Consider the following 10,980-nt stretch of genomic DNA (forward strand, 5'->3'; position numbering starts at 1 on the left):
AGGAGGGCTTCTGATTTTATCTTTTTGCCTCTAACAATCACTCTGATTTGGAACTAATTTGGGTTTAAAGCACACGTTACCCGCATCTCTCACAAGGGCACTTAATAAAGCCCCTGTCACTTGTTTCAGAGGGCACCAGGTGGGCTCTCCTTTGGTGCTCAAAGCAAAGGGTTTCTGAGTGGTTGTCCTCAGGAATGAGGACCCCTGCAGAAAATCCCGTCCCCTGGAGAAGAGGCACTGAGCAGAGCTGCCTCCTTGCTCCGTTCCTGACCAGAAACGCCCAGGCTCTCTGGAGGAGCCCAGGGTCACGTAGGAGGAGGCCCTTCTGCTGCCCAGCTCTGGCCCAGGGCGGCCAACCATCGGGTCTCTAGTGTCCCAAGGAGAGAGGCCAGGACCTTGCCAGGTGACCAAATGTCCTCATGCCTCAGTTTCTTCGTCTTTAAAATGCGGAGAGCAGTAGAAACCTATCTCAGAGTTGTCGTACGAATTACGTTCTTTATCCTCTGCGAGATGCTTAGAAATGGTGCAGGGTATGCCTTTAATACACACAAGCTGGTCATTTTGTTTTTTGATTCATTCAGCACCAGCTGTATATTAACGATCTTCACTCCTGCCCCTGCCCACCTCCTAGGACGTGAGAGCAAAAATGAGAGATGTATTTTCCTGTCTCATTGCCCTCACCAGCCTGCATTGGCGTTATCTCAGGGGGAACATAGCCCCATCCTTACATTCCCAGAAACCTGTTCCCAGGCTGGGCACACAGAGAACTCTTCAAAACATGCCTGTTGGAGTTTAAACGAACAGACATGGCCGCGTCTTTTAAATGATGTTGTTCACCACGTTGATACACATCCACAAACACGTTTTGAGCACTTGGTTTGTCATTTTCCCCCAGCAAGGAATGAAATTAATTAGATGCAGTCTCTGGCCCCCAAAAGAGTGCGAAAGACAGATGGATGCATTCGCTCAAAAGTTGGTATCCAGGATTATAAACAACATGGATGAACGGGAGAGGGAGGCCACTGAAGTAGCATGGGCCCCGCCGCGGGAAGGGTTGATAGGCAACAGCATCTGTGTATCAGTCAGCTCTTGCTGCGTAACAACTACTCCAACTTAGTGGTTTATCGTTGCCCATGAGTCTATAGGTCAGCCAGACGGTTCTGTGATCTGGACCAGGCTCGGCTGACTTCAGCTGGGCTCATTCACACATCTCCTGGCGGCCAGGAGGCCGGCCGAGGGCTGCTGAATCTAGGACAACCTCACCCACTTGTCCGGTGGTTGGCTGGCTGTTGGTTGGGCCACCTGTCTCTCCTCCTCTGGCAGGCCATCCAGAGCTTGCTGCCAGGGTGGCAGCAGGTTTCCAAGAGCAAGAGGGTAGAAACATGCAAGGCTAAAGGGCTAGTCCAGCACGTGGCACATCCTCCCTTCCGCTGTGTTCTGTGGGCCAGAGCAAGTCGCCGGTTTTCAAGGGATGGGGAAATAGAGTCCACGTGGCTCTAAAAGTCACAGTGCCCAGGGTGTATAGAAGGAAGGAGTGAAGGATGTGGCTGTTTTGGCAATCTACCACAATCCCCCAGGATTTGTTGCTGTGCGTGGAGCAGGCAGCAAGTGCCAGGACTGTGTCGCACATTTAGGACGCTTCTGCTTTTTCATCACTGTAAATAATGGTGCAGTAAAGACCCTAGACGTGAACTCGTGTTTGCGGTTGCGATCGTTACCTTGGGATGGATGTCTGAAGGGGAATTTATTGGGTCAAAAGAAGAAAACATTTTAACAGCATGGAGTCTATATTTTGAAATTCCCTTTTTGACCGGCTGTAGCAACTTACCCCCGCTCCAGCCCATTTTCTGTTAACCATGAAAACACGGGAATAGGGTTGTTGCTGTTGTTTTTTTTCAATGCGGTATCGCGTTGCCGTTTTAGTTTATGTATTTTAACACCTATCAGGTTGAATGCTTTTTAATGTGTTTCTTTTTTGGTGAGCTGCCTCTTTGGGCACTTTACAGCAGGGTGGAATGAATGAACTAATCCCAATTTACAAATGGGGAGGAAACGCGGGCTCAGAGAGGTTAAGTGACTGCTTCGAGGGGGCCCCGCCAGCTGGAAGCAGAGCCAAGCTTTGAAATCAGATGTCCTGTGCTTTTACTGATCCCTGCTCCCCCCGTGTTGCTGAGCAGAAGGCTAGAATCCAGAGACGCTGACCGAGGGCATGCTTAGAAGAAAATCAGACCGGCCCTGGGGGAGCAGGATCCAGCCAGGGAGGGGGCTTCCTGAGCAGGGCTCGCCTGTGAATTGCGTGTTTGGTGGCCAGGACCGCGGCACTGGCAGAGGCCTGGATGAGACGTGCGGGCCCGAGCCCCCTGTCCCCACCTCTCGTCTGCTCTCTCCCCAGCTTGCCCGCTACACCAAGGAGGGCTTCCTGCACTTGGGAGCCCTGGGGACCACCACGCTCCTCCCTGACACCCGCTGCCTGGTGGACAACTCCAAGAGTCGGCTGCCCCAGCTCCTCGACTGTGACAAAGTCAAGAGCAGCCTGTACAAGCGCTGGAATTTCATCCAGGTGGGTACCCCCTGGGAAGGGCCAGCACCCCAGAGCAGGTAAGGCTGCTGCAGACCACAGGGAAGTCTGACCTCCCCAAGGAACGGTGCCCAGGAAAGCACACCAAAGGTCTCCAGCCCCGGGCCGGCCTCGTGAACCCAGGGCACGTCCGGGGGGGGAGCCGGCGGTGGCGGGGACCTTCCACCTGGGACAGCTTCCCGGGTCCCTTCGGCAGCACCAGGCCGGCTGGGCTCCGGCAGATCTCGGGAGGGGAGTGTGGGCGATGTCCCTGAAATCTGCTAAGTGTCTACAGCCGCTGCGATTGAGAAAGCCACACCTGGAATATCCCTGCAAATTCTGCATTCCCACACCGTCGCCCATCGGGGCCGGTCCCCTGGCTCAGCCATTCAGACTTGGTGAAGCCGATGGCCATTCTGACTTCGGGGTTTCTGGATGGTCCCTCCCCCTGGGCAAACAATTTTGGTGGGACTGTTCCCCAGGAGAGGCCACGCGCCAGGCCTCTTTCTCTGTCTCTCTCCCTGTCTCTCTGTCCCTGTCTCTCTCCCTCTCTCTCTCTCTCTCTCTCTCTGCCTTTCGGCCTCTTTTCCTCTCATGGTCTGATCCCTCTCTTTCTCTCTCTATCGGTCTTATTCTCTATATCTCTGTCTCCGCCGATCTGTTTCCGTTCTCTGTGTCTATGTCTCCCTGTCTATGTCTCCATCTGTCTCTCCGCCTTTTACCTAGAACGGAGCCATCATGAATAAGGGCACGGGGCGCTGCCTCGAGGTGGAGAACCGGGGCCTGGCTGGCATCGACCTCATCCTCCGCAGCTGCACGGGGCAGAGGTGGACGATTAAGAACTCGATCAAGTAGCGGGGAGGAGCAGGGGCCCCCGGAGCCTGGCCCCCGGGACAAGGTCTGCCCGTCTTCTGGGCCAGCCGCACTGGTGAAGAGACAGCGAGGAGCCAGCCGGGGCTCAGCAGCCCTTCCGGGGCTTCTCCAGGGGCCCCGGATGGAGACTTGGTGTCCCCAGTGGGCGCTCAGCTGCCGTGAGGTTCGTGCCCCCTGGAAAAGCCCCCCGACCCTTCTCTGGGAACCCGGGAGCCGTGTCTTCTGCAGCCTGGATGTGGACCTCGTACCATGGAGTGAACCCCCCACGTCCTCCTCGTCGTCTTCGCAGCCACAATCAGGACTGGGACCGGCAGGGGCCCCTCCTCGTCCTCGTCTCTTGCAGCTGCAGCAGCTTCTGAGTGCCACCCCGCCCCTCGGCAAGGTGGGGGGTGGCGCTCAGTCACGTCCTATCTGCCCCTCCTCAGAGGAGGCAGTCAGGCCCTGGGACTCCGTTTCCCTGGAGGTTGCCTCTGCCCCGATGCCCATTTGCAGCCCGAGGCAGCCTCCACCCCAACCCTTAGCGGCAGACGGCTTTGGCGGCTACGGCCCTGGACTTTTCTGGACCCTCCCTTAGATGGCCTGGAAGGAATTAATGCTTCCACGGTCACCAGGGCGCTAGGCTCTCGTGTTCCGGGGCCAGCTGCTCTGCCCGTGTCCGCAGGGAGCCAGACACAGAAAGAGGCTGAGCACGTAGGGAGGTCATGGCTGTGAGGGGCCCTCCGGGCTGGAGCCGGGCCAGGGCGGCTCTGCCCTCCGGAGACCAGGGGGCCCTGACTCATGACCAGGGAGGCTGCCATGGGAGCCTCCACCTGGAGCTTTAGGACTGAGGCCAGCACAGCACGGGGGGTGGGGCGGGGTGAGGGCAGGACCCTGGAAAATGCTCCGGGTTCATCTCCTCTCACCCCATGCTCTGCTGGCTGACAGGGGAGAAGGCAGTCGATTCCTCTCTGCAGAGTAATAATTGTTTTCGATTGCCCTCTGGTTAGGGTGCACTTGTAAATCAGAGTTAATATATGGACGCGTGTGCATGCCTACGAGTGTGTGTGCCTGCGTGGTGTGCGTGTGCGCGTGCATGTGTGTGTCTGGGCGTGCGCCTCCGAGTGTGTGATAGAGCGGGTGTCAGAGTGTGGCCTCGGGCTTGCCGCTTCGTCGCTCACCTGGATCAGGGCGAGGCTGCCGGAAGCGTGGGGGGTTGGCCACGCATCTGTGGCCAGGAGGACGCGGCCCAGCCTGGCCCCATGTGGCGCCCCAGATGGAAGGCTGTCCCTTCTCCCAGGTCCCTCTCTGTCCCTCATGCTGTCCCCAAGGGCCAAGCCCTGCCCAGAACCAAATCCTGTAGTTGCCCAGTTTGGGGTTCACAGTGTCTCATTTGGTGGCATCTTATTGGTGATCCCCCTCCCCCAATTCCTCCCTTGTGAAATAAATACATGTGAGCACTCCCCCAAGCAGCCTTGTTTGCTTCCTGGTTCCTCCAGAGCCCGGGGTTTGGGGGGGAGTTCCTGGAACATGGCAGAGGGCTCTCTCGGGTGGGGGGTTTGGTCTTACTGTAAGCAAAAGCCATCGCTCGCAGCGCGAGGCTGAGACAAAGCCGGTCGGCCCTTGCACTCACCCCTTGAAACAGGACAGAACCTGACATTTTGGTGCTCGTGTGCTAACCCCCTTGTGGACCCCAGCTTAGGAGGCTCAGGCTGGTGCAGGAAGCGGAAGAGGGGAGGAGGGTTGAGGTGACCTGGCCGAGCCCCTCCTGCTCGTGGCAAAGCGAAATCTTTAAAGATTCCAGGCCTTCCATCATGGAAACGGGTATGGGACGCACGGTCAGGGGTCCCCTCAGCTGTGACAGTCCCTCTTCCCTTCGAAGAAGCCCAGAAGGTCCGTCTTCTTTGACGTCACACAAAACACAGACACGCGCACCAATGGCAGTTGCCATGTTTCTTTCGGGTTCTAGGAGAATCAGGGTCCAGGAGCGTGCTGATGGAAAATGCTGGAGTCTCGGGGTGACCGTGAAGTGAAAAGAGCTGAAGGTCTGCAGGTTCCCACGGGGCTCAAGGGATAATATCACAGTGTGATGCCTTGGGGGAGGAGTCCTACCCTGACTGCCCCATAGTCCCTCTGTGTGGGTCTGAAAGTACAAATATGAAGAAGGAATCATCCTGTTTTACCATTTGCTGAGGTTTTGATCCCAAATCCCGGTGAGGCACCAGGTAGGGCCTGGGATGCCCAGGGAGGCCTGGGAGGCCTGGGAGGGCACCAGGGATGATCCTTCATTCTACAGGAAATGGGCCAAATGGCCTCAAACCAAAGTAAGCCTCGAGGCCTGCTCAGTTCTCTGTCGGAACAGGAACCCACACCCTCTGGGGCTCAAACACGCTCGCTGGATGTGGGGGTCCTTGGTACTCCAAGCCGAACCCCTAAGAATACAAGGCAGCAAGGATCCTGGAACTTACCAGAGTGAAGTACTCTTCTTCAGTGTCACACGCAGCAGGACAGGATGTTGGGGTTGGCTTATTTATGTGTGTTTGTGGGGGAGGGTAGTGGTGCTGGTGCAGGACCGTGGGACACTCTCTGCCTCCGAACACCAGCGCATGGGCCCCGAGTCTTGGGTCCAGCATCCGGGAGGCCTGGGCTGTCCGTTTATATCAGCACCTGCCGTCAGCACTCACCTGGGTTACCTCCCAAAGACTGGGGCCCCTGGGGAAACTGGCCCGAGCGTGAGGCCAGCATCCCAGGACGGCACCCTCTTTGCGCCACAGGGCAGGAGGTGGGGGGGGGGGGGGGGTGGGGGATCAGAGACCAAGGCAGAGAGGAGGAATGAGCAAAGTTAAAGAGGGAGGAGAGAAAAAAGCAGCAGGGCCCTGAGGGAGCCTTGTGTCCAGTCCTTTGGAGGACTTTGGAAGGTCCGGAGCCCCACATCTTTGCGCGGTGGCATCAGCTCCAGACGTCCGGCTCCAGGGGCATCTCACACGCCTTCAGCAGGTGTTGGGCGTTGGCACCGTCTGTATCCCCATACCTCCGTCACCCCCAGCCCTTGCAGGGGGGATGATGCACAGGGAGTTGAGCCCCGACAGCCTTTGCTCCACACACCCCTCTTGTCTGCTTAGTCCCTCACCTGTGCCCCCGTGCCCCTGTCTGGTGACAATTTCTTCTGCTTTTCTCTAAGTTCCCCTCTCTGTTTATATGGCAAAAACATCACAGATGGTATTGCTGACACATGCCCAAGCCCCACCACAGATGTCTTTGAATCTATATGTGTTATTTCTCAAATGTGTTCTTTATTCTTATTCCGGTGGCCAGAGAAGGAGAAATGCGGAAGGCTGAGAAAGCACAGTCTGGGCCGGAAGCCGCCCTGTTAACCCACTCCAAGCCCTTTTGCTTGGTTTCCTGAAGCCATTCCTTTCCATCTCATATATTTTCCCCGCCATTCTTGAATAGCATCCCGGTTTCGCAAATGGCAGAAGTCAGGCCCGGCCAGAGCAGGCGACTCCCCCAGGGCTGTCTTGTGAGCTGTCCCTGATCACGCTGTTTCTCTCCTTCCACCTTGCTTGGGACTGCTGCTCTGAGAAAGGTTGCAGGACAGCCCTGCCAACTGCCCCCGTTCCCCCACCCACCCCGGAATGACGGTCCCCCAGGGGATGGGCTTGGGAGAGGCCGGGAGCTTGTGCAGGAAACCAGGAGGCCCAGAGAGAGCATGCGCATATGCGAGGAGGGGCGGGGCGGGGCGGGGCAGAAAGAGTGGGAGGGAGAGAGAATCTGACACAGGCTTCATGCTATCAGTACAGAGCCCGATGCAGGGCTCTATCTCATGAACCGCGAGATCATAACCTGAGCCGAGATCAAGAGTCGGATGCTTATTCGACTGAGCCGCCCAGGCACCCCGATTAAGCGTCTATTTTAATTCCAGTTTCGCTAACCAACGGTGCTATATTAGCTTCAGGTGTAAAATGTAGTGATTCAACACTTCCATACATCACCCTGTGCTCATCACGACAGGTGCCCTCCTTAATCCCCATCAGTCATTTCACCCATGCTTCCCACCCACCTCCCCTCTGATAACCATCAGTTTGTCCCCTATCCTCAAGGCTCTGTTTCTTGGTTCTCCTCTCTCTCCTTTTCTTCCCCCTTTGCTAGTTTGTTTTGTTTCTTCAGTTCCACGTATGAGTGAAATCATATGGTGCTTGTCTTTCTCTGACTTATCTTGCTTGGCATTATAGTCTGTAGCTCTATCTCTGTTTCAGATGGCAAGATTTCTTTCTTGTTATGGCTGAATATTCCAGTGTGTGTGTGTGCGTGTGTGTGTGTGTGTGTGTGTGTGTGTATCCATTCATCTGTGGATGAACGCTTGGGCTCCTTCCATAGTTTGGCTATGATAAGTCACTGCTGATAAGGCAATGCTAAGTCATTGGCTGATAAGTCATGAAAGGCACCTTAGCCTCTTGTTTCAGTCCAGGCTCCAGATCAGCGGTTGGGCTGGCAGGTCATCAGCTCCTAATCAGTTGCCCTTCCTCTTGCCCAAATCGTGAATCTGAGTCTCTTGGCCACTCTGCTTTCTCACTTATCAAGCAAGTTCCCGAGACCACGTGTTGGCAATCGGTGGTGGGCCCCAAACTCCAGAGGCCCATTTCAGTTCAGTTCGACAGTTATATTTGGACACTGATCCTTTGGTTTGCGTTTTAAGGCTTCTTGGAAGAGAGAGAGAGAAAAGGCAGAAGGAGCTAAAAGACGGCGAATATCTTGGTCTTTAGCCATTAAAGGTTATCTTTGAAAGAACATAGACACTAGGTATTGGGCAGTCATGAAGTGGGGCCTACTCCCATCAGCACAAATGGGGATCTTTTAACAGATTTCAGTGTTCTTTCCCCAAAGAGGGCCCAGCTGATGGCTCTTGCAAGCACGCTTCCAGCTCGAATTAATCAGCTGCCTGTTGACGGGGGCTCTCCACACTGCCCGAGCACAGAGAGCCAAGTTGAGGAACTATGGAAGCCAAACAGGGATCATTGGTGCTGCCGATGGTAACACAACACGAGACTGTCAGACCCGGCTAGCTCTTATCGTCATCCATAACAAATAGAGGCTTCATAAAACACCAAGATCAAACATCATCTCGTTCACTCTTTCGTTGGATGCCCACTTACCTTAAGCACTTAGTACCGACTCCGTAAACAGCTTGTTCTAGGGCGGAAAACTCATTCTGATGGTGAGCCAAGCCAAGGCCACATCTCAGTAACCTCCTCCCACCGCCCACCCTTGGAGCTCTGACAAGATCAACTGTCCCTTAAAATCCACAATGCGCCTTAAAGCCAGTGCCCTACCTTGAAGTTTTAACAGGGCCAGTTATAGCTGAGAGAAAAACAGCCTGTGTTCCAGTCTTATCTGTGGACAGAGTTCACCTCTGCCATCCAGCGAAATGGTTAACTTTCTTGGCTAGGGAAGCCGTCTCCCCTTTGCCGCAGGATTAGGTACATGTTGTGGAAAAATGTTCATCTACTGTTTCTTTCTTTTTTTAATGTTTATTTACATTTATTTTTGAGAGAGAGAGCAAGGAAGGGGCAGAGAGAGAGACAGAGACAGAGAATCCCAAGCGAGCTCCCTGCCACGAGAGCGGAGCCCGACGCGGGGCTCAAACTCACGAACCACAGGATGGCGATCTGAGCTGAAATCAAGAGTCAGATGCTTAGCCAACTGAGCCACCCAGGCGCCCCCTCATCTACTGTTTCTAAAGAAAATTAATGGACGGAATCCTTCTCAAGAAAAAAAGAAAAAGATTCTCACAGACCCTCAGGGTTGACCTAATTTATTTTGTACTGCAGTGTTTCTCAAATATGTATGAACATAAAATGGCTTTTGCTCATAGCTCTGTTACTGCTATAAAATAAAATAAATTTACAAGTCGATACAAACGAATCTACAGAGTCAATAAAACTTAACGTTAGCATTCATTCAACCTGGTGGCGGCCCGGCCTGTTGACGCTAAGTTGCGGCTGCTTCGACTGCGGTGATGGTAACAACGGCCTTAGCAGAGGTCGTGTGTCTTGTGATAACCTGATCATTCCACCTCTTTTCTGTATCCCAGCTGTTTTTGAAATACTTATTCACCATTCACTAGTGCAGCCCAGATTTGCGAGCACCCGGGACGTAGCGAAGGGTAGAGCCGTGAGCGAAGCAGATAGAGACCCTGCTTTCCAGGAATCCATATTCCACTGGCTTTCCTGAGGGGCAAACACATTGATATCAAAATCTCCGCTCCTTCCTCCTCTTTCACCTGGGACAGCTCCTGTAGAACTATTTGGTGCCAATGCTGTTGTGACACCGACTCAAAGCCCTGTCCCAAATTCACGATGGGCGCTAGCTGACCCCCCAGCTGATTCAGAAGATGCTTGTATTAATTTTTAGGCAATTAGCAAAATGAAAACCCAACGTTTGAAAATCTGACGGACGTCCTGCAGCTGCAGGAGTCCGAGAACCTGCAGGTGCCGTTGGAGAAGCGATGCTCGGGTCTCTTTGCATTCCGCAAAGTTGGATAAGGACGCGGTACCCGCAGATCTGTGATGGGTCTCATCCCTAGGGGACTTGTTTCCAGCTCTTGCTTTTTTTCCAGCTGCTCACCTTTTGGTCACTCCCAAACTTGGTGTCCTATGTGGACGAGAGCAAACCCTCCTAACTGAAAAAAAAATCACAGGATTGTTTTTTTTTCTTCTAATTTTCGATGTGAAGCAAGAAATTGCACCACAGGACTTTGGAAAGCATTGGTGAGAGCGAGATTGGAGAGTCTTGGGGAGCTTTAGCAGTACGACTGGGACTCGTTTTTTTCAATGTTTATTTAGTTTTGAGAGAGAGCATGAGTGGGGGAGGGGCAGAAAGAGCGAGGGGGCAGAGGATCCAAAGCAGGCTCCGCGTGAACAGCAGAGAGCCCAACGCAGGGCTCGAACCCACGAACCGTGAGATCACGGCCCGAGCCTAAGTCAAGAGTCGAACGCTTAACCGACTGGGCCGCCCAGATGCCGCTGAAGGGGGCTAATCTTTTCACTGAATACGTAGTTCCTTGGTAGCTAACATTATAAAACCATTCTCCCTCAGTCCTGGGAGCCTGGGCTTGCACATCCCAGATCCAGCCTGGCAAGGCAGGAAAAGGGCGGTTTCCGGTAGCCACAGTGAAATAGGCACTGGGCAAATAAACGTCAGCATGAGCTTCAGATGCTGAGGTTTCTGCAAAAGCCTTTGGCACGGTCGCTGGTTAGTTATAAGGCTGGTGTTTGTAATGCAGCCCTGCAGATAACAAAAAAGAATATACGGGCCGCGTGGTGTTTAAATGTTCCCCTAGACTTTTTGACACTGAAATCACACAGAGAACAATGAAACCTCCCCATCCTGGCCCAAGGCGCCAAACCAAGTTCTGGTGCCCAAGTTCACGCCTCCAAAGTCCTAATGAGTAACCAGCATGGTGCTAGGCTCGAAACAGGTGACAGATCTAGAGGAAACAGCTCCCTGTAGGAGCCTGGCGAGAGAGGAGGCCAGAAACTCCCATCAACCCTGGGCCCAGTCTATCCACAGCCCGA

At 54.1% G+C, this 10,980-nt stretch overlaps 1 protein-coding gene across 2 annotated transcripts in view; it reads left to right on the plus strand.

Annotated features, from left to right (window-relative positions):
- GALNT17 (polypeptide N-acetylgalactosaminyltransferase 17) overlaps positions 1 to 4,875 on the plus strand; it is a 444,121-nt gene extending 439,246 nt beyond the window's left edge. For both annotated transcript variants that reach the window (XM_060649143.3, XM_060649144.3), the window contains exons 10-11: positions 2,393 to 2,560; positions 3,284 to 4,875. In XM_060649143.3, coding sequence (XP_060505126.1) covers positions 2,393 to 2,560; positions 3,284 to 3,412 — 297 coding nt within the window. In that variant the 3' untranslated portion in view covers positions 3,413 to 4,875. The remainder of the gene's footprint in view (positions 1 to 2,392; positions 2,561 to 3,283) is intronic.
- The last annotated feature ends 6,105 nt before the right edge of the window (positions 4,876 to 10,980 follow it).

This window comes from Panthera onca, chromosome E3, assembly GCF_046562875.1.
Source record: "Panthera onca isolate mPanOnc1 chromosome E3, mPanOnc1 haplotype 2, whole genome shotgun sequence".
NCBI classification, from domain to species: domain Eukaryota; kingdom Metazoa; phylum Chordata; class Mammalia; order Carnivora; family Felidae; genus Panthera; species Panthera onca.